General features: G+C 36.0%; 4 protein-coding genes across 4 annotated transcripts; all 4 read right to left on the reverse strand.

Annotated features, from left to right (window-relative positions):
* Positions 1-4,144: 4,144 nt before the first annotated feature.
* CBG28052 lies at positions 4,145-4,537 on the reverse strand (the record flags this gene model as incomplete). The annotated part of the gene is made up of 1 exon (XM_045240533.1): positions 4,145-4,537. The coding sequence occupies one exon, from the start codon at positions 4,535-4,537 to the stop codon at positions 4,145-4,147; it is 393 nt and encodes a 130-aa protein (XP_045098639.1).
* Positions 4,538-8,165: 3,628 nt separating this feature from the next.
* Positions 8,166-9,036, reverse strand: CBG07539 (the record flags this gene model as incomplete). Its single annotated transcript, XM_045240534.1, has 5 exons — positions 8,166-8,212; positions 8,266-8,379; positions 8,429-8,497; positions 8,546-8,671; positions 8,787-9,036. The coding sequence occupies 5 exons, from the start codon at positions 9,034-9,036 to the stop codon at positions 8,166-8,168; spliced, it is 606 nt and encodes a 201-aa protein (XP_045093510.1).
* Positions 9,037-10,358: 1,322 nt separating this feature from the next.
* CBG28053 lies at positions 10,359-12,866 on the reverse strand (the record flags this gene model as incomplete). Its single annotated transcript, XM_045240535.1, has 4 exons — positions 10,359-10,476; positions 11,858-11,998; positions 12,043-12,106; positions 12,860-12,866. 4 exons carry the CDS (start codon positions 12,864-12,866, stop codon positions 10,359-10,361), a joined length of 330 nt encoding a protein of 109 aa, XP_045098640.1.
* A 10,192-nt stretch (positions 12,867-23,058) lies between these two features.
* Positions 23,059-23,570, reverse strand: CBG07536 (the record flags this gene model as incomplete). The annotated part of the gene is made up of 2 exons (XM_002645766.1): positions 23,059-23,193; positions 23,241-23,570. 2 exons carry the CDS (start codon positions 23,568-23,570, stop codon positions 23,059-23,061), a joined length of 465 nt encoding a protein of 154 aa, XP_002645812.1.
* Positions 23,571-23,818: the final 248 nt, after the last annotated feature.

Genomic DNA, 23,818 nt, shown 5'->3' on the forward strand with positions numbered 1-23,818 from the left:
TGTTAAATACCATCTCAGCGGAAGGAGCAAAGGGTTGCATAGCAGTCACGGTTCGCTAGGAGTGTGGGGTCATCACCCTCAATCCCTAACCGCGACAGACGCGGACAAAGTAATGATTGTATAAAACCCATGGCTATCTTCAGAATCTTCATTCTGTTCACCTGACGACCTTCTGAATGGACGCCTTCCTTTCGATTTTCCTGAAAATTTTGTAAATATTTAACTATTAATCTTCAATATTTTTATCTGCGTGTAATTTCCATTTTCACCAAGATCCAATCAAATAACTATAATAGATTTTTGTATAACGGAACGGGGGACTAGTGTATGTTGCGAAAATAAATAAAGAANTAAATAATCTCAGAGGTTTTACGGTATATACATATATATTTCCTCTGACACTCATCTGTTGAGATTAGATCGCTATTCCAGTCATAAAATTCATTTTAACCTATATGTTTCGATCACCAACTGTCATTTTGGTCCAATCAAAGCTTCCCTGTTGTGTCAGAAATCTGATTTCCTTGAGTACCGTAATGTAAATGAGATTGCACATCCGTTGTTTTGCTCATTTGATACCCTCTACATTAAGCCTGAATAGTTTTTGTATTCAACATTTCATTTTTCCACGATTCTCCAGATATAGAAGTCGGCGGCATAGCTGTGCGGCTGAGGCTTCTACGTGGAACCCGAAAAAACAACTTTTCTCCGTCCATCTGGGGCTGGGAGAAAAGTGAGGTTTTGCAAGCGGTTGCAGGCGTAAAAAATCGCTTGCGAACGCCGAATTTTTCTCAGCCACGTAAGAGGACGGAATAATAAAATCGGCGAAATAGTGTGTGCAGAGAAAAAGCGTCCTATATAAGCGACCCATCGTGCATCGTTTTTATTCTATTCTTTTTTCATGACAGCCGTCTGATTTTGGTCGTCTCTTTCTATTGATTTTTTTCGAAATGTGATTTTTTGAAGAGGTAAGCAGTTGGTTTTTCGTAGGAGTTGTGAAAATAATTTGTATTATTTGATCCTCTACACGGAGGACAAAAAAATCCTTTTTTTTGTAGGTTATTCTGAGTAATACGGCTTTCTTCCCTACGATGTGTTCTAAAGTGAATAAATAATCAATTTTCAGTTTCAACTTAAATGCCGTCATTCGACATGGCAAGTCTACACTGGTCTCTCTACTCCAAAGATTCTACGCACCACCGTCGGGAAGAATTCTCCTTGATGAAACACCAATCGAGAATATCGACCACAAATTCTACAATGTCCATGAGTTCGTATCGAAAATGGAGAGAGGATACGACACAAAATGCGGTGAGAAAGGAGTTCAAATTCCTGGAGGACAACAAGAGAGAATCGCCATCGCTCGGGCTCTCATTAGGAATCCTCGACTTTAAATCCTGGATGAAGCAGCATCAGCGTTGGACGCAGAATCCGAATCGATGGTGCGGGAAGCTTTGAATAGATGTGCCAAAGGGAGAACTGTTATAGTGATTGCTCATTGTCTAACAACAGTTCGAAGTGCCGATCGAATCGTTGTCATCGAGAAGGGAAAAGTGACGGAAATGGGAAGTCATGGTGATTTAATGAAGATAATTTCTTTCAATTGTTTGCATTTATTTATTTTATGAATTGGAATTTTGGACGAATTTTTTGAAAAATAAAGTAGTTTGTTTGATTATTTTTTGAATAAAAACCCCACAGACATACAGATCCAGACAGACAAACAGAAAAGTTTTTGACATCACTTTTAGGAACGGAAATAATGGACCCCAAATTTCAGGTAAGCTTTTATAATAGCAAATACAGTATCGTTTTTCGATGAGTCACTATCTCCCCTTCTCTCTTTTTCTCAAAATTTTCCTTGCAAATCGAATCGTCATCTTTTTGCGCGTTATAAATGTCTTCTTTTTTTACTATTCATAATCGAATGATAGAGACGCAAAGCAAAACTCAAACCAGTCGCCCCAACGACAGAAGACCAAAGGACACCGTTCACACCTGTCTGGTAACAGAGAGATCAAATTCTATTTGGCTTCGTGGTTCAGTGTCTATCTAGATTACCGAAACTTTCCTGATTTTTTGAAATTCTGAAATCTCCAAAACCGGAATATTCCGAAATTCCAAAAATTTCAAAAACGGGATATTCCGAAATTCCGAAACTGCGGAAATCGGAATTTTCTGAAATAGGAAAACTAGAAGACTTCCGATGAACAGAATGGGAATCAGGTGATTTCTGAGAACCAGGACATTATTTCAGGAATCTCATAGAGGTGGTGTCGGGAATTTGGACAGAACTTTGAGGTTTTGGATTTTTATTTCAGCTTCAAGATTATTGATCGTAAGTTTCAAAAGAGCAATTTCGACTGCTTGACGATTTTCAACTGTCTTGAATAGTACGCGCTCATTTCTCGATCACTCAGGAACGCTATTTCAAAACAATTTTAGTAATTTACCCGCATTCTGAAAGCTTGAGCAGCGAGCTACACTTTTTTTTCTAGCCCAGGAAGATAAATAACTTCAAACAGATACAATGAAAGATACAATGTTCGTCCCTAAGTGATCGAGGAATGAGCGCTTACTATTCAAGATTGAGGAGGAGCACGTTGCAAAACCTCGCCGAGCATCAGTAAGTTGCTTATAATCCGATGAATGACCGAAACTTCGTTATAAAACTTGTCCGTCTCATTAAGTTACGAATATTCGAAAACTGTGCGAAATCAGACCAATGTACCCTTTCAGATTTTTTCGATGTACCCTTTGAGTATTTCGTCGATGTACCCTATGAGAGTTGCTTAAATGTACCGTATCAGACTCCTCCACAGATGTACCCTATCAGTCAATGTACCCTCTGAGTCAATGTACCCTATAAGAGTGATGTACCCTCAATGTACCCCTTTTTGATGTACCCCCGGAGTATGGGCCATTTCGCGTAATGGTACTCCTTATGGGGTGGGTGGCATAGATGGGAGCTTTGATTCCATTTGCGTTAGTTCTTCCTTCATTTCTGAGCCTGGATTCTCATTTTCCACGCCTTGTCCGCATTAATCGTATTTCCAGGTTATTTATTTTTTTGGCTAAAAACAACTGCTTATAAGAACGCACAGATAAATTAGCGTTTTCTCTAAGTGTATTTTCCAGCGTTGTAATATCCAGTAGAGTTCCTATTCTGATCGTCTCTCTATCCTCAATATGTTCTCCATTCGACATCGTAGGCTAAAAGCTCAACTAATTCATCTCTATAAATTTTTAAATGGCTCCGCCTACTTTCCTAACCTAAATGCACATGTCAAATACTCCTCCTCCCCTCGTCGCCCTATGAACTTAATTATGTTCAGCCCTACTCCTCTGACTATTTTTCTTCAATTGTTCCCCTGTGGAACGCCATCACTTCCCAAGTTACCCGATTTCTCCTACCTTCCGAGTTTGAATCCTTAATTTCTTCCAGTATTACCCGTTATTGATATATTTACTCCCTATTTTTCTCTTTCTACCGGTTACATCTTTCCTGCGTCAAATATCTAAATTATCCCGTTTCCCCTCCCCTACTCAGATCGGCCTCGTGAGGGGCATTTTTTCTGAGTCTTTCATGTCCTGCCCTCTAATGTTTTATCACACCTGATCAATAAACAAATTAAATTAAATAAAACTTACTTATTCACATTTTTCTCGAGGCAGAGGACTCCTTCGAAATATTTAACTTTTCGAAAATCGAACGATGCTTCCATCTTCTGTGGAGAAACGGCTGCTCCTTTTCTTTCTATCCTTTTCGCATTGGAATTATGTCTCCGGTAAACGGCAGATGGTTGGATGGATCCAAGTAGCGGGAGTCGAATAAATACATATTCAGAAAAATTAGAATAGCATAGGAATAGATAGATATGAAATGGAATTGATCTCCAGAAAAATCAGTGATAAGGATCCCAATCGGGGTTCCAAAAAGAGGCATCGAGGGATTTTCAGTAGGGGCAAGATGATCCAGAATAATCAAGTCTCAGAGACTTGACCCGTTTAGATCCACCTACACCACCAGTAGAAGGAACCGCGAATGCCAATGGATGGTGTTTCTTCTGTGGCCTTATATAAGGGCTGTTCAGATGGGCGTGACCAGGTGGGACAGGGGTGAAGGTGAAGGAGGTGATCTAATCTAAATACTAACAATGTGAATAAGAGATAAACAAAATAGTACTCTATTACTGCGTAAAGACACAATTCCTAGTATTTTAATTAGTGTATTGTAGTCTAAAGAATCAGCAAGATAGAACACAGGTAAAATGCGAACGGATCCGTTTCGGTGTCCACTAGGTTTTCTATCCGTAACGGGTCCGTTACGGGCAGTTTCGCGAATCTGAGTTCGCGAACGGATTCGTTTTTTCAACATTCGCAATCGGCCAGGATACGGAGTTCGCGAACGGACCGGATACGGATGCAGCTGGAGGTCGAGAGATGGCTCCCATGCCCATTCGCGAACGGATCCGTTTCGGATGGCCGAGTTGTGAGGGACTAGCTTTGTCTTAACTCTTCCATCATATTTTTGCATCTTTTTTTGTATTTTTAATCTATTTTTGCCGTTTTTTCCAACTTTTCTCGGCAATTGAGTCGATTTCTGTCTATCAAAATTTTCGAAAGGTGATTCTACGATGAAAAAAGGTTTGTAACACAAAAGTAATTCTTCGAAACTAGGGTTTGTTATAGGTATCACTTAACCTCTCCGTGAGCAAAAGGAACAAAAAATATTGATTTGATGCTCACTTTTGCAGAAAGCAAGTTGCTAGCTTAAGGTAAGTGCAAACCACATTAGTTTTCGAAATAGTGACTTTTCAAATTTTCAGCGATGGACATCTACCTAAACATCTACCGACCAAAACGTTGGAAATGGGACAATTTTCAAAACCCGGAAAACAACAAATATAACTAATAGGTAAACAGTATGCTGCATTTTCGGAAAATTTCCCAATTTTTTTTCAGATTGCTCTGGTTCCGGCTGGTCGTTCAACAAAAAAAAGGATTTTCATAGTTTCTCGAACTTTGTTGTACGTTTGATTGTTGTTTCTTATATGTTTTCTTAATAAAGTTTCGAATACTAAGTCTACAACTATCATGAAAACTCAGCAAAAATTAAGAGAAACTGAAAAAAGGAGCGGCGGGGGGTTCTCAAAGAATGAGTCGGAAACGGATCCGTTACGGATTCACGTACGGTCCGTATACGATTCCTATTTCATCCGCGCGCGAATGGCGGAGAATCCGTAACGGCTTGTTCGCGAATCACCTGTGGAATGTCTTTTCCTTGTTGCTTGTCATATTGTAATTTCGATGAGGATGCCCATAACATTAGAAACAAAACAAAAAAAAATACCGTTTGNGTGGCTTTAACTACATATTTTGGAAAGATAACTTTCCAGATATTGGATGGGGACATGAAACTAACACAGTGCCTTGTTTCATCAGAAAATTATTTTTTACCAAAATGTAGAGAATTTTTTCCTTATTTTCCAATTTTCGTTAATTATGAAGATTAGTTTTTTCTACTCAGATGAATATTTATAAATACGGCCCCAAAAACAAATCATATATCACGAATTGTACACTGCTCCACATAATGATACCGCCACCCCTCAAATTTCAAAAGAAAATCGGCGAAATAGTGTGTGCAGAGAAAAAGCGTCCTATATAAGCAACCCACCGTGCATCTTTTTCATTTATTCTTTTTTTATGACAACCGTCTGATTTTGGTTGTCTCTATTTATTGATTTTTTTTCGAGATGTGATTTTTTTAAAGTGGTAAGTAGTTGGTTTTTCTCTCGGGGTTTTTGATAATTATTTTTATTATTTAACCCTAAGCACGGATGGCGAAAATCCATTCGTTTTTAAGAAGGTTTTTTGAGTAAAACTACTTTATTCCCTAGGATGTGTTTTAAGGTGAATAAATTTTAAAATTTCAGTTGACAAATTGAATTCCGTCATTCGTGCGTAAAAAGAGCCGATGTACATAGCAAGTCTCTCTAATCCAACGGTTCTATGCACTTCGTCGGGACGGATTCTGCTTGAATAGCCCTCGAAAATATTTACCACAAATTTTACCACACCAAAGTGGCTATATTTTGTATGGATATGATGAAGGAACAGAGGATTATATGATGAGAGTGGCACGGATGGCAGATGGATACAATACAAAATGTGGAGAGCAAAGAGTTCAACTGTCTGGAGGTCAGAAGCAGCGCCAGAGAACTGGTTAGAAATCCACGAGTATTGATTTTGGATGAAGCCACATCGGCATTGGACGTGGAATCGGAGGCGTTGGTTCAAGAAGCTGAGGGATGTCGACAAGATTGCATGAGGGAGATGTAGCGGAAGTGGGAAATCACAAGGAGCTGATGAAGGACACCGATGGGATGTATTACAAGTTGATCAGAAGACAACAGGATTTTATGAATAGGAATTTTGAGCGAATTTTTCGAAAAATAAAGTATTTTGTTTATCAATTCCTTTAAATGAAGGTCCGACACAGTCACACAGAGACAGACGGATAGACAGAAAAGATTTCTTAGTAAGGAGTAGATTTGCTCAAATGGAAACTCCCCCTATACAAGAACTTCAAGCTCAATTATCTCGATTCCTATGAGACATATCAAAAATTAGTTAACAGATAAAGTATTCATCGTAGTATTACCAACATTTTATCAGTTGACAGATTTTTAAAATTTCTCAAAGGAACAAAGATAATTAAGTATAAAGTTCACGTAGGCTTCTATCAGAGCAAGTACAGTATCGTTCTTCAATGAGTCACCATCTCCACCATCTCTTTTCTCATAATTTCCCTTGCAAATTGAATCGTCATCTTTTAGCGCATTGCAACTGTCTTCTTCTTTTATTATTCATAAACGAGCGATCGAGGCGCGGAGGAAAATTGAAAAGATAGAGACGTGTCAGAAGACAGGGGAACAACGTTAACACCTGTCTGGTAACTCAATTAAACTCTATTTGATCGACTAATACAGTTTTCAGTGTCTAACTACTTTTACTGAAACTTGTTTGATCATTTAAAACTAAGCTCAACCGTCTGTATAATTCTGAGAAATGGTCAAGATCCAACATTTGAATATGAGAAAGATAATCAATTTACTAATTTTAAAACAAAACACGATCAAATAAAAATATCACGAAATCAATTATCCTGAATCTAGTTTGATGTCTCGGGGCTTCCTGATGTCTCTTTTCTGCTTTTCGTCATCCTCTCTCTTCTCGGAGTTGTCGAATATTCCTGGCCAATTCCTCTTCTTCTTCATAGGTTTTATCTTTTTGCAGCAGTAGGTAGTTCGTGGCCATCATCATCTTGACAAAATCATCGTCCCTCAATTTTTGCAGAAACACCAAATCCCATTCTGGAACACCAAATCCCACTCAGTAGTCCCAGATCTTCTCTTCTGATGACTCGAGGAAGAAGGAGTAGATTCTGAAAGCTTCTCGTGGCTCATTTTTTGAAGAAGTTCTGAAACTAGAAATAATTGGAAAAAAAAGTATTATACTGGTATAGCAACTAAAGTAACCTAGAATTACTTTTATTTCACTTTTTCTTTTTTTTCAGAATTTATTTTTTCGTTTTTCACTGATTTTTGTCGATTTCTCTAAATTTAATCTGAAAATTCCAAAATCGGAATATTCCGAAATTCCGAAACTTTGAACATCGAAATTTTCTGAAATAAGAAATCTAGAAGACTCCCCATGAACAGAATGGGAACCAGGCGATTTCTGAGAACTAGGAAATTATTTCAGGATTCTCATAGAGGTGGTGTTGGGAATTTGGACGGAATTTTGAGGTTGTGGAATTTTATTTCAGCTTCAAGATTATTGAGCGGAAGTTTGAAAATAGCAATTTCGACTTCTTGACGAATTTCAGTCAAAAGCCGCCTGGATTGTATGAAACTGAAATGATCTGCAAATAGAAGTATTCGACGAGAGAAATTTATAAGACGTTGGCTACATACTTTATTTATATTAATTATCATAACTTTAGTAGAGATTTAATAAAAATAGAGAAGTTAGAACATTTGAGAGTCTGGAAATTGCTCATAGAAGTTGAAAGAAATGAGAAGGGTTATATAGAGAATAGCAAAGCAATCGAATAAGAGGTTCGGAAATTATATGGATAAGCAAATGACCTTTTCCCATCACTTTCTCTTCTTTGAACGTTCGTGTCGTCCTTGAGCTCCACGGTCTGAAATGATACAATTGTTCCTTTTTGTCTATACATACAATATGGTCACTCACAAAACACTTTTGGCTGTTGTCGGCTAGCTGGTGGCTCGGTCTTATCCAGAAGCTCTGCTCTTCTTGGGCACTTTCTTCTGCCACTCTCATTGGTTCTGCTGAAAGTTGATGATTCTGAAAATCGGTATTTATGAATTAAAGAAATGCAAAAATTTAGAGTTACCTCCGTTCAACTGCTCTTGCCCATCTGACATTCCACAACGAGATTTTGGAAGAAAAGGAGCAGGAAGAGCTAAAAATTAAGATTTTTAGAAAACGAGAAATGCATTTATTTTCATACCTTGGCATCTGGGAAATTGTTGAGCAAGATTCTGGAACTTCTCCATAAAAACCTGGGCTTCTCGGACTTGGGCTTCTAGATCTTCTTTCCGGGCGTTCCATTCATTTTCTTTCCTCTGTTTCTCTTCTTTGGCAGTTTTTAGCTCCTCCTCCAACCGTTTCGCCTATTCATCCATTGAGCCAATCGCATTGAAAAGTTCCTCCTTTGCATTTCTTTTCGGCATCCATTTCCATTCTCAAACTGTCCCTTTCCTTCTTCAGAGACTTGACAAGATCGGCTTGTTCTCTTATATCATCCGAAAAATTATCTGCCATCTGATCGATTCCTTCTTTCTCCGCATCCCACTCGGCTTTCTGCTGAGAATGAGCCGCTTTCTCCAGGTTTCTAGATCTTCTTTCCTTCTCAGCATCAGATTCCGATTCTCCCGGTGCTATTTCGTGATGGTACTCCATATATTCGATCTGTCTGGTAACTAAGAGATCAAAGTTCATTTGGTCAACTAGAGAAGAGTGTAGTTCAATTCTTGATCTTGATCTTCTTGATCAACTTGGCACACATATGTAATTTGTAGAAAATACAAATTTCTGAGACTGGATACACACAATGAATTTGAATTCCTAAAAAGCCTATTTTCAGAGTGATTTTCATCAAATAATTTTAGTTGAAAACGTTAACCTTTTTTTCCGGAATTCTTCGAAATTGCATACGAAAAAATCGGAGAAAAATTGGATGTCCAATTTCCAAAAAAATTGAAAATCAGTATGAAAGTTGGGTATTATTCAGTATTTTTTCCAATGCCTTTTTTTTCTTTGAAAGATGAGAGATATGTTGACATTCTTCGATGAAGTTGCTTCCCAACTGATCCTCTCAGAAACTATTATGTTCCAATTGAATCCAGACAAATTCAAATTTTCCAATGATCATTAAACTTGAACTCCATATTGACTTGCTTTGGAAAATGAATTTTGAGAAAACTTGGAAACTGGAGATTCGAGCTTTCAAAAAAAATCAATATTCAATATTCAAAAGCCTCAATTTTCAAAAATTCCACGAATGTTGAATTCAGAAAACCGAGAAAATAGCCTATCAAAGTTTTTCAGAAATATTGCAATTTTGACATTTCAATGATGAAGTCGGAATTTTCAAAAAAAAAAATCTTTGAAAAAATTTCGAAAAAAATTTGAAAAACTCAGAAATTTAAAATTTGAAAATTCCCTGGAACTTTAAGAAAATCTAGAAACTCGGAAATTCAAAAATCAGGAACTTTATAACTTTACAAACTTAGATACTTTCGAATTCAAAGTTTCGAAAAATCAAAAACTTGTAATTTCAGAAATTCAAAAATTCAGTGATTTCAAAATTAAAAAACTATCAATTACGAATTTCTGAACTCTGGGATTTCTGAATTTTTAAATTTCTGGAATTTTTGAGTTTCTAGGATTTCTGAATTTCAGGAGTTTCTTTTTTTCAAAAAACTACCAATTATTCTAGGTCGTGATTACCCCAGTCAAACGAACTGATATGTTTCATGAGAAAATCGCCGTTCTACGAGCAAGAGATTACCAAACAAAACGAGAATCAACGAAAATGGCAAATCGTGTTAGGCAGTTTTCCAAGAGGGTCCATTCGGGATACTGTACTTTTATAATTTTTGTTTTTTTTTCTTCAGTTTTGCTATTTACTTCTAGTCTATTCTATTTTCTGAAATCTGTTTTTTAGTATATTTCTGTAGAAATGTTTATTTTAGATTCTTTTTTTTTCGCATTAAAAAAAATTTACAATTTCTTAAAATCATAAAAAAGTTATTTTTCCATTAATTATTGTCGGTCTGTCCTTGGCCTTGCCCATCAGCTTGTCCACCATCTTGCCAATCCACCGAATCATCCAGTGGTCCTTCATCTCTCCTCTCGTTTGGCCCAAGAATTGACACTCTGGTCCTTTTCCACATTCGAACCATTTGTACTCCCAATGCGTCTGTTAAATTTTTTAGTTTTAAAAATCCAATAAACTCAGAAATTTAGAAATTCAGATACCGTATGCATCTGCTCTAATAGGAGTCCATCCTGTACATGCACTTTGAGCTCAATTATCTCGGTTTCTAAAAAAATATCGAGATAGCGTCAACGGACAAAATATTACTGATAAAATGATAAATCATTTATTATTTGCAACATTTTGACATCTCTTAAAAGAACCGAGATAATTGAGCTCAAAGTGCACTTAAAGTGTGGACTTCTATCAGAGCGAATACAGCTCACAATAGAGCGCAATTGCTTACCGCAATCAAAGGAAAATTATAAAAGAAAAATTTTCAGCTAGTCTTTGTGATTTTCAAAAAAAGTCGATTTACTCAGAAAGAAATTATGAAACGTTTAAAATATTCAAAGTCAACAGTCAACGGGTAGCACGACAACCACTTCCGTTTTCTCGCGTCTTTGTGCCCTAGCTCACTTTGAAGACAGAAGGGGGGCCCATGGGTAAAAACTATGTCTAAGTTAACATTTTTCGACTTTTTCAAATTTTGGCGCTGTTTTTATGAAAATTTCGTAGTTTGCGTTCGTTTCCATAAATATTCATAAATTTCTCAAAAGTTTAGTGTTGGTCGTTTTTTCCATGAATAACATTGTTTTTGCTGTTGTAACTGTGTAATTTCAATTTAGTAAGCTAATATTAGATTAATTTAGGTTTAGGAACAAAAAAAAGCAAAAATGTACAAAAAATGACATATATTGAAAATTTAAAAAAATGTTCAAAGATATTCAAAGCACGAAATTTTAGTGTAAACAGCCCCAAAACTTGAAATAATGGGTAAACCTCAACTTAGGCATAATTTTTCCATTTGAGCACTTCTTTTCACTTGCCCCCCCCCTTGTCATAAAGAGCCACTTTTTTTTGCAAACGAAATAATCAAAATTTTAAGACAATTTTTTTATCAGTTGACAACTTTTTGATATCTTTTACAGGAATCGTGAAAAACTAGGTTAAAGTTGATAATACATTTGCTTTAATTGGATACGTTTACTTTAGATGCGTTTACTTTAAGCTCACTCATCTGGATTCCTGGAAAAGATATCAAAAATTTGTCAACTGATAAAATATTACTGATATTATGATGAACAGTTTATCAGTTGACACAAATTTCATATCTTTCATAGGAATCGAGATAATCAAGCTTAAAGTGCACGTATCCATGGAGCGCATTTACCTCATCAAAACTGTCCTCCATTGCATGTCCAACTGTGGTGATGCTCCAACGGACTGTTCTTCTAAAGAAACATTGTTTTGAAAAAATGAGAATTTCTGAAAACTAACGCTGGTCTTCTTCGACGACGAGGGGACAGCTGGATGATGATATGAAGCCTGAGGAGCTCCAGGAAGACCATAGGGGACACGAAAAATGCCCGGAGCTGGACGTTGAGCTCCAAGCAATGCTCCTGGAGCATTTTCGTGCTCCTGAAACAATTTTTTTCAAAAACATAATTGATGATAAAACTCACGAATGATTCAAAACTTTCCGTAGTGACCGGCATGGAAGTGGCTGGTAGAGGAGAAGGAGGAGCTCTAAAAATAGAAAAATGGAGCTCAATTTTTATGCAAATGAGATTACTGTAAATGCTCTGCCCTTTTAGCTCAATTATCTCGGTTTCTATAAGGGATATGAAAACTTTGTCAACTATTAAAAAATTTGTGGTTTTATGGCGAACAATTTATCAATTGGAAACGTTTTAAAATCTTTCGAAGGAACCGAGATAATTGAGCGCGAAGTTGACGTATAAGGTGGACTTCTAATAGATAAAAAATTACCTTTCGGCAGACTTACCTCAGTTTCTGTGAACGATATCAAGAAATTGTCGGCTCTAGTTGGTTATTTTGAATTTTAAAGAAAATTTTAGATTTTGAAAACAATTTTGGATTTAAAAAAAAATTAGATTTTGAAAAAAAATTTTGGATTTTAAAGATCTTGAAAAACAATAAAATCCAAAATAACCAACTAGAGCCAAATTGTCAACTGCTAGAATATTTCTGATATTATGATCAACATTTTATCAGTTGACCGATTTTTGATATCTTTTACGAGAAAATGAAAAAACGGCTTCAAAAGTTAGCCATAAAAAAATTACTTACGTTATTTCCAGACCCGGTTGGATTGGAGCTGGCTCATGGTCTGTAATGTCAAAATATGATTACTTGTAAGGAATATTTTGCCGAGAAATGAAGCCTTGAAAATTTGGAACAGTTCCCAACAAAAATCATTTTTCTAGCTATCCTAGTTGCTGTTATATGTACTATTTAAAGATTGCCTGCATTTCTCACTTTCCATTTTTTAAATCGAAAATATTCCAAATTTTCAAAATTGGCATATTCCTAAATTCCAACATTAAGAATTTTTCAACATTGGAATATTTCGACATTTCGGAATTTTGAAATTTTCAAAATCGGAGTTTTCGAAATTCCAATAAATTACCGAAAGGGTCATTCCGAACATCTTTGCTAGAGAGGTTTCGAGCAAGATTAAAGAAAAACTCACATTTTTGAAATAAATGAATATTACGAAATATTTTCATTTAAAAGGTTTATAGAATATAATAAGAAGAATATTGGAGATATAAATATTTAGATAAAATCAAAAGGGAACTCTCCAAAACCCATACATTTTCAGGATTATAGGAGAATTCCCAGGAAATTTTGACGTCTATTCAGTTAAGTCGTCTTTGGGGCATACTGAAGTAATAGGTGTGTACAGGCATAGGGGTTACTTGTTTGAATTTTCTCTGCGTCTCTATCAAGCTTTGTCTCTCATGCTGCGTCTCTTCAATTTCGAAGTGTGAAAATGGTATTGCGTGTCTTTACTTTGTCTGCAGATGTTCAGAGACCAAAGTTCACACCTGTCTGGTAACTAAGAGATCAAAGTTCATTTGGTCAACTAGAGAAGAGTGTAGTTCAATTCTTGATCTTGATCTTCTTGATCAACTTGGCACACATATGTAATTTGTAGAAAACACACATTTCTGAGCCTGGATACACAAAATGAATTTGAATCCCTAAAAAGCCTAACTTCAGGGTGATTTCCATTAAAAAAGCTGATGCAAAAACGTTAACCAACCTTTATCTCCCGAATTTTCCGAAATTGCATACGAAAAAATCGGAGAAAAATTGGATGTCCAATTTCCAAAAAAATTCAAAATAAGTATGAAAGTTGGGTATTATTCAGTATTCTTTCCAAGATCTTTTTCTTCTTCTTTAAACGATGAGAGATATGTTGAAATTCTCCGATGAAGTTGTTTCCCAACTGATCGTCTCAAAAACAATTATGTTCAAATTGAATTCAGAGAAATTCAAGTTTTCTAATTATCTTTAAACTTGATCTCCAAATCGACTTGTTTTGGAAAATAAATGTTGAGAAAACTTGGAAACTGGAGATTCGAAATTTCAAAAAAAAATCAATATTCAATATTCAAAAGCCTCAATTTTCAAAAATTCCACGAATGTTGAATCGCAATTTTGACATTTCAAATATTCTAATGAAGTCGGAATTTTACAAAAAAAAATTGTTTTGAAAAAATTTCCAAAAAAATTTGAAAAACTCAGAAATTTAAAATTTCGAAATTCCCTGAAACTTTAAGAAAATCTAGAAACTCAGAAATTCGAAAATCAGGGACTTTACGCTAATAGAATGCTTTCTGACCAACTTTTTGAAAGATCTATGGAAATACGATGTCTGGAATAATCCCCAATTTGAACGTGTTTTAGGGCAAAATTGCCGATTGTGTAAGACTTTTTTCAAGTATTGAACACAAAGATCGCCGTGTCACTATAGTATTTTCGGCTAGAGCATGTCTTGATTGAATTAATAGAATGCTCCCTGACCGACTTGTTGGAAGATCCATGGAACTACGATGTCTGGAATAATCCCCAATTGGAACGTGTTTTAGGTCAAAATTGCCGATTTTGTAGTAATTTTTTCAAATATTGAACACAAAGATCGCCGTGTCACTATAGTAATTTCGACTCGAACGTGTCATGATTGTGCTAATAAAATGCTTCCTGACCGCCATGTTTGAAGATCCATGGAAGTACGATGTCTGGAATAATCCCCAATTCTAAAATGTCCCAGTTCTAAAATGTCGTGGTTCTAAAACGTCGCGGTTCCAAATTTTGAAAAAAAACAGAGAATTTTCCTATAAATCACCGGTAGTTTTCAATAAATTTACCGGTAAAATACCGGTAATTTCACAGGGTTAATTTCGAAACCAACTTTGGTCAAAAAATGAAAATAAAATTATTGATTTGATCTAACTTGGAATGGATAACCCTTGCTATTTTAAACATTTTTTGTATTGAAAAAAAATTCTAACTCGTTTCCTTTCAGCTGAAAATTTTGAATTTTCATTCGACCTTGAAAAAAAATCACTTAAAATCTGTCTTAGTGAAAAATTTCGACATTAGTGTAAAAAAGATAATGTCAGATTCAAAACCAACTTTAAAAAAGACACTAGATATTGTTTGTTCAAGTTTGCATATCCTGGGCCGACTAGTTTTATGCCAAAAAGTGCAAAAATACAATGTTGGGGTGTCCATGGCAACGAAAATGCGCCCAAAATCGACCTCCTCTAATTTTGATCAAATTTTTTACCAGATGTAGTATTTTCGATGGGTAGTTTTCTGGCGAAGTTTCATAATTTGTTCTCTTTGTCTACGTGCATTTTTGCAGCCATTAGTTTTCCACTGAAAATAGATTTTGAAGCAATTTTTTCCGATTTTTTGGAGTTTCCGAAAATGCACAAACTTTATATGCACACATCCTCACACATTCAAGCTCCGGAGTTTTGAAAATGATCAAAACCAACAGAAAAACGTTTGTATATATTATTGCCCCTACTTTAAATCAACGAATTGGTGTTTCTAACTTACCAAATTTTTGAAAATCTGATTTTCAAAATTTTAAAACTTCTGAATTCTCGAAGTTGCAAAACGCTGGAGAAAATTTATTTTGAAACTTGAGAATTAAGGCTTAAAAAAAATTTCGGAAATTCAAAATTTCTAATTTCTAAATTTCTAAAAAGTCCTGGTTCGTCCATACGACTGTCCAATTACGTTATTCGGGAAGTGTGTTGAAAACTGCGAACGCCAAATCATGTCAATTGGAAAAATAGAATTGAGCGCTCTGGTCAGTTCACCGCCGTTAATTTTCATTCTGGCTCTCTGAGCTCATTAATCCCCCATATTTCTCAACTTTCAAATAAAATGCAAGCAAAAGAATAAGTTAGAGAGTATATAATTTATTATACGATGGTTATTTGAGCAATTTATGAGAGTGAGTGTTAAAGCAATACAAACCCAAAAGATGATAAAACTAAAGTAAATGGAGATTCTAGTATATTGAGCTAATAAAACGGATATTAGGAAAAAACATGAAATCAAGGGAGCATCATAGAAAACAAATTATTTAAATTTCTCTGCAGACATAGAATTCCTTGGAAATATTTATCTTCTGGGTGGCGATCTGAAAATCGAATGACGCTTCCATCTTCTGTAGAGAAACGGCTGATCCTTTTCTTTTTGTCCTGATTTTTGTCCTGATTTGAATTTAGCATCTTTCACAGGATAGTCATCTAACAGAAGCATTCCAAAATGTTGGTTATGATGAAAAAAGTGTTCTCCGGAATACAGCAGTTGGTAGGATGGATCCGAGTAGCAAGGGTCGAATAAATATATTCATTCGGGAATAATTAGAATAGCTTAGAAATGGAATGAATCTTCAGAAAAATAAAGAATATGGATCCCAATCAAGGTTCCAAAAAAAGTCATTGAGGCAATTTTAGTAGGGGCAAGATGACTAATCAAATCTCAGAGACTTGACTAGTTCAAATCAACCTGCACCAACACTAGAAAGAACATCGAATGACAGTGAATGGTGTTTCTTCTGTGGCCTTATATAGGGGCTGTCTAGGTGGGCGTGACCAGAAGAGTGTGACCAGGTGGGACAGGGGTGAAGGGGGGATAGGGATAAGGTGAAGGAGATGGTCTAATCTAAAGACTAATGATGTGGAGAAGAGATATGCTAAAGAATACTATAATTGCTATAGATAGGCTCATAAAATTGACATTCTTGCAATGCACAACGTAAAGACAAGTAATTTTTATAGCCTCTGACTGAGTCCCTTTTATTCTACAGGGTCATAAAAATGGAAATAGATTAACCTTGTTGACTATCCTAGTGTTATTTCTATAGGGATGTTTGTGAGAATAGAAACAAAAAAGAAACAAAAAAAACTGTTCCACCAAAACATAATCAAACTAAATCAGCTTTGATAAGAAAATGACTACTCACGAAAACGTAAAAGATTTGCTCACAATTTTCATATTTTTCAGTTGATTATTTGAGAGTGAATTCACTTTAGTTCAATACGGTCTCAAAAACAATATACATGAAAAAGTAATAGTCAAAATTTCGCACAGGATGGAATTCCGGAAATTACAATACTCCACAGACAAATGCCTTTTGTGTATTTTTTCTGGAATTATTCAACTCAATTCTGGACTAAGATTGCAGTTATGTAGAATTGAGAAGATAAATGCCCAAAAGATGATCCATTAATTTTGATTTGAGCAAACATCTCAACTGGTCTCCTATTTTTTTTTACGAATCTCTGTTCTCATTTAAGATTTTTCTTTCCACATTTCCCCTCTCATACCAAGTTATTTGGGCAATGTTAAGGAATCTGGAGCTTGGCAGTCAAGTTTCCGATCGGTGTAATACAAACCTAAATGGAAATTTCTAGTTTTCTACTTATCTGCCGATTTCTGAAATACACCCTTTTTTGTCTGTTTTTGCACTGGAACCATTAAAAAATATCTCCACAGACAGCAATTAGCTGAAAAGTTAGGAATTTTCAAAAAATTCTGTGAATGCACTAAGCCCTCCCAAATTTTTTAACTAATCGAGAACTTGACAGCCAAGCTCCAGATTCCTAACAAATGGCCAAAAACAACTTAAAAAGACATTGCTGTCTATTAACCGGTACTGTAGGTATAGTACTGTATCTATTCTAATCCTGTGTTTTCTCCACAAAATGTTTGTAAATACTAATTGGGTAGTGTCCACTCAAACAATCATCGGTCGGTCAGCTTCTCTACTGTGAGCAATATTCGGTAAACACAATTCTCTGCCGTTTCGAAATAACGATACTATTTCTTCTCGTGAGAGGTCATTCGTACCAGTCTCACCGCATGACTCTATGTTTTGTTTTTGCCCACTTCGTTTGAATCAATGCTTCGTTGCCATCTTTTTTTCACAGTGGGGTGTTAACAAGCCGTTTTGCTCCCTTCTCATTTTTCCGTCCAATTCATGTACTTGTGAAGAATATGCACAGAAAATGCAATATGTGAAATTTATTGATATTATTCTGACGATCTCCTCAAACTTGGATCACAAAAAAAGTGTTTTCAGACACCGCCTGAGAATTTTCTGAAACTTTGGTCATTGGTACTTTCAAACATATTGATTACAGTGCTGTTTTCATTTTTTGCCCCTTGCCCCTCACAAAATTTTATGGGCTGTCTAAGTGATTTCAGTACTAATTTCTCACTTTTGGAGTGAACTTTTGAAAGGGTTAATGAGGATTCTTTGCATCTTTTGAGTGGGAATTGTAATTTCAAAAGTTTCTCTACGATCTGACAGAGTTTTCTCAATTTTCAAAAAATGAAAATTTTGTCACCAAGTAGCACTCAAATTTTGGGAAGACACAAACTTATCTAATTTCTGACTGATTCATTACTGTTCCAAGCAAAATGAGCAAATCTGGGTGGTTTTGACTAACATTTTGAAAAGAGAAGACTTTCCAGCAGGGCTTCAAAAAAATTAAAAAAATATTTTTTTGTATAATTTTTAAAAAGAGCTAAAATTGTTTTTTTTTTCAAAAATATATGAAAATCAGAAATTTGTTTTTCAAAAACTTCATAACACATTTTGAGACTTTCAGAGGGACCAGAAAAAAAAAACAAAAAAGAATTCGAGAGAGCGGGATCGAACCTGACCGTAGTCAGTTACCTTCCTCTCCCTAGGTACCGAGGGGCACAAAAAAAATTATCCCGTCACGTCCGAAAGTATATCTGTACCAATTTTGAAAAAAATCCCAAGTGGTTATAGTTATAGTTCATTATAAATATAGTAAATTAATTTTCCATTCCCTTGGTCCGTTGATAACATTTACTGATTTATCTACCATTTTCCCATTCCGTATTTTCTCTAATTGAAGTCCATGGGTTTCTATTTTTCAACCTCCTTTTCAGAAAATTACCAAAAAACTGAAATTACCAGAAATTTCTTAAAATAGAGAAAAAATGTCTGCAATAACCGAATAGACTAACTGAATTGTTCAAACTGCACGAACTGAACTGCATGAATTTCTGTTAGAGTGTGAGCTTCTATGTTTTTAAGCACTTCGGAGGGTGGGCTTCTATTAGAGATGGGCTTCAAATAGAGGTGGGCTTCTATTAGAGGAAATACGGTAGCTTTGTTGTTCTCTGCCGGTTTGTGTATTTTTATTTTCTAAAAACTTTTTTTCATTGTGTCAAGATCAATTTTTTTCATAAACAAATTTCAGATGGGTTACCGATCGTGGGTCTTGCCGCCAAAGTTGCCATTTGAAATTCGTCGTGTGGTTCCACCAAACGTGAATCGGCATGGTTTGACGAAAGAAGAAATTTTCGTTATCACTTATGATCATGTCAAAAGAATCGTTACGAGAACAAGCAGGTTCGAGGAAAGTTTTTAAAATGTTTCAAATCATAATAAAAATTCAATTCTTTAGTACGTCATTTTCGATTTGCCGGAAGACCCGACTCAACTTCAAAAGAACCTCATTTGGCCGTTGTACCTCTCAGTTCAACGAAAAAAGGACAGATGCATAAAAGTTCTCATCAGCGGTAACGAGCGCGTGGAGGATTTAGAGCCGTTGGTACGGGAGATGGAAAGGCACGAAGTGGATACTCCGCAATGGCTATTGTAAGCAGCCCAACTTTTTTCTTTGACAAACAATTTTGTATTCAGGGATGAACTCAAAATGATCGATGAATCGTTGTACTGTATGTCTCTGCGGTGACACAGACCTTCCCCATTCTTTGATAATGACAATGATGTCACTTGTCGCAAATATGGAACCCTTTTTTTGCACTTTCAAGATTGTTTTGGACCTGATGACTACGACGACGACGACTACGACGCCGTGAGACGGCCAGTAAAGAAAACAGGCCTCAGTGCAACCTACCCACCTGGATATTTGGATTAGTAAATTGACGGTTTACTGCCTCGTCCCTTTTTCTGTTTTCGAAATATGTTATCAACGACTTTCCTTTCATTCTATCTATGGTTTTTTTTTGTAAAATATTTTCATTATTTACAAATTACTTTCCCAGTATTTTTATCCAAAAACGTGTGCGAACCACTTCTGTCATTTTGGCGTTTTTTTTCGATTCTCAGTGTGTCGTCTTCTGCATTTGTACATTAATTTATCGTTTTTTGATCATTCTGCCTGCTCAAGTAATTTTTTTCTGTATTTCGCATTTTCCTTCATTTCATTTTGTTTCATCATCGTTTCATTTTCATCCATCTACCAGCATTTTCCTCCTATCTATGAGCAATAAACTTCTTTATTGATAACTTCCTTAATTGTTCTCAGGTATATATTGCTGCTTAGATCCATTTCCTAAAAATTTTTAACCTCTTCTCTTCGTTTTCCAATCCGCCTTCTCGCTAAACATTTGAAACATGGGCTTTTTCCTTCTTCTTTTTTTTCTGTCCCATTTTCTATGAGGACGGCAAAAAATAGAACTGAGGCAAATGAGATTACGAATGTGTTCTCTCTTTTCTTGCTGCAGAGTGTCAAGTACTGCGGGACCGCTGGCAAAAAAAGAAATGTATTTGTAGATTTTTTCTATAAATTTTTATATTTTTTTCTAATTTATCAGCAATAAACGCTATAGACTAAAACAATACTTTTTTCACTATTTTCAGGTATCTTTCACAACTGATATCATTCGTGTTCATTACATCACCAATGAAAAATATAGTAGGCTTATTTTTCTGAATCTTTTCTCTTCATTTTTCATTTCGTTTTTCTAGCTGAACATTTGCAGCATTAGCTCCTTTCTTCTTTTTTTTTCTGTCCCACTTTCTGTGAGGACGGCAAGAAAGATTACTAATGTGCCCTTATTTTTTATGCTGCAGAGTGTCAAATACTTGTGCCAAGCGGGACCGCTGGCACGCTGTGCCAAGGAAAAAAAACTGAAGAAAGTTGATGATGAAGAGGGTGGCAGAACTGAGCAAGAGTGTATGGGCGGCTCTGAGGCCAACCAAACCACTGATGGGGAAGGAACAAAAATTTAAAAAAAGAAGCAAAAAAAAGAAAATGTGGAAAATGTTGTGTTCTCGGTTTTCGACACAACCGCGGAGAAACCAAAAAGAGGAAATCAATCTTGAAACATGGGCAACGGTATTGGTGCACAAGAAGAATGGGCACAATTTTTGAGAGCGTAGAAAGGATCCATCTTCATAAATTCGATCAGGCAATGTAACGCTGATTGGTGATTTAAAAAAAACCTATTTCTGGCTGACCAATATCTTTAGGACCCCTGGAAAATTCAAAATCTTGGCCATTTTTTGTTGAATTTCGCCTTTAACCTGAAAATAATTTTCAGTTTCATGCTTTTTTGGTACATTTTATAAGCATCTCAAAAAATTTTCATAATTTGTTGACTTTCCAAATTACCATATTCTCCTAATTATAGAAAAGTGACCCAATATCTGGAAAACCACATTGTCTGTAAACAAACAAGGCTCTGACTGCGCCCCCAGTACCTGATTTAACTTCCCAACATCATATTCTGTATGTTCCATGTCCGTTCTCTTTGAATAGTTTGAATTTTTTGACTAATTGGGTCACTTTCACAAAAATACCCAAAAATTAGGAAAAATTGGAAAAACGGATAAATTGGAAAGTTGACAAATTATGAAAGTTCTATGAGATACTTATGAAAATGTATCAAAAAAGCACAAAACTAAAAACTGTTTCCAGTTTAAATGCGAAAATTCAACAAAAAATGGCCAAGATTTTTGAAGGGGGTCCTAAAGATATTGACCGCACTGTGTAATAATAATTCCCCATTTTTTGAATCCATCCCCTTTATTTCTGTATTAGTCTTCTTTGCTGAACATTTGAAACATCGGCTCCTTTTTCCTTCTCTTTTTTTTGTCCCACTTTCTATGAGGACGGCAAAAAGATTACTAATGTGCCCTCATTTTTTATGCTGCAGAGTGTGAAGTTCCCGTGCCAAGTGGGGACTCTGGCACGTTGTGCCCGATGGCCCGAGGACGAAAATGTTGTGTAAGCAGTAGAGAAAATGTGTTCTTGAGTGGGTAAGGTTTGGAATGCAATCACGAGGAAACGAGAAAAAAACAGAGAAGAAGAGGAAGTTGATGATGGTCAGGGTGGCAGAACAGAGCAAAAAAAAGAGTTTATGGGCAACTCTAAGGCCTAGGGAACTATTTATGTGGAAGGAAAAAAAAAGAAAAAAGGAAATGGGTTTTTGAAACATGGTTAACGAGATTGGTGCGCAAGAAAATTGGGCTGAGAGCTTAGAAAAGACCAAACTTCACAGATCCGTTTTATCGGTGCAATTATTTTTTGGAAATCTCGAAGAAACAAAAATTCACACGATGAATAATGAATTAGTTGGAAATGAAGTTATGGGTTCTGTGATCTAGCTGAATCTTTGTTGGATTTGATTGAAAATTTCGAGAACTGCGGAAATAGTAAAAACCGGAGGTCTTGAAGGTCGAAAATGACGAAAAATATAATGTAACAAATTCGAAACATTAGAAATTCCAAAATATATTTATTCAGACCTCTGTTATCAAGAAATTGGGATATTGGGAAATTCTGAAATCTAGAAATGCGGAAATTTCAAAAAAACTGAAAATTTTTTAAATTTGGAATTTTCAGAATCTAGGAATTTTGAAAATTCAGTGATTCGGATATTCAGATGTCCACAAGTTTTGGGAAGTTTGAAAATTCTGAAAATACAAATACTCAGAAACTTGGAAGACAGGAGGCTAAGCAGGTCGTTTACTAAGTCAATGTATATTCTTCGCTTTCTTTCTGTACTTTAAACTGAGTTTTCAGATTTCTTACGAATACAACAACGCCGATATCTCACTATGCACCGGATGAACCCTGAAAATCCCCATAGGTCAAGTTCAGTTTTTTCGGTCATAACTGGAACTGATAAACTCCCTAAAAAACATTCGAAAAGAATGATCAACATATGATCGTTTATTCGAGAAGCCGGGATTCGAACACGGGGATCAAAAAAATTAACTATTTCTAGTTCAAGCAAATGGACATTGAATGTGTGAAAGAGGGAAAAGAATGGACACTGTATGTGAAATTAGTGCGAAAAAAATGAATGTTGATTGTATCAGACTAGAGGTTCCGGCAGAAAAATGTTGGCAGTTATTCCAAGTTGATGGGGTGTTGGTTGAACTTGAGGAAATCGTTGAGGGGTTTTGGGATGTTACATCCGCTTCTCTTACAAAGGCATCTCAATGATGTCTGGGCCTTCTTGGTTGGGCCTTGGAAGGAGAAAGCCTAAAAATGTGAAATTGAATTCTAATTCGAATGATAGTAGTTTTTACCTCCTGAGAGCAGATACTGAGAACGGCGTAGTTTCCCGTTCCTTCGGCGAAGTGGTTCTCGAACTTTTCGTAGTTGTCTGATTCTAAATCGACTCCGTTAACAAAGGCCTCCGATTCGTGAATTGGGTTGAACATAATGGAACAATATTCGTAGATCGGTTCCGATAATTTATATCCTGCTGCTGGGTTCTCGAAGTTTACTGGCTCCCAGCATGCATGCAGGGTCTTGGCCTGACGAAGAGCATCCGTTTGGGTGTTCACGAAGTTCACGGAGTTGCACGAAGCCGAGATGACGAGGATACCGCACACGGCGAGTTTGAGTGAAGACATGGTCACCTCTATAAAAAAAACAATTGAAAACTCAGTGAAAAATTTAGAGAAAGTTTAAAAATGAAGAAATTGAAGATTTGAAGTTTTGAGAAGGAACGAGAGAACTGGACTGAGAGTTGAGAACTCAAATGGTCTTTTATAGAGAACGAAGCGACTCGATGGCAGAAAGGGCGGAGCAAACATTCGTACTTCGGAAGGGGCGGTGTTCCGAACGACGAAAGAATATTCTGAGGAATGGGTGGAGCTTA

This window comes from Caenorhabditis briggsae, assembly GCF_000004555.2.
Source record: "Caenorhabditis briggsae complete genome, chrX, whole genome shotgun sequence".
Classification (NCBI taxonomy): domain Eukaryota; kingdom Metazoa; phylum Nematoda; class Chromadorea; order Rhabditida; family Rhabditidae; genus Caenorhabditis; species Caenorhabditis briggsae.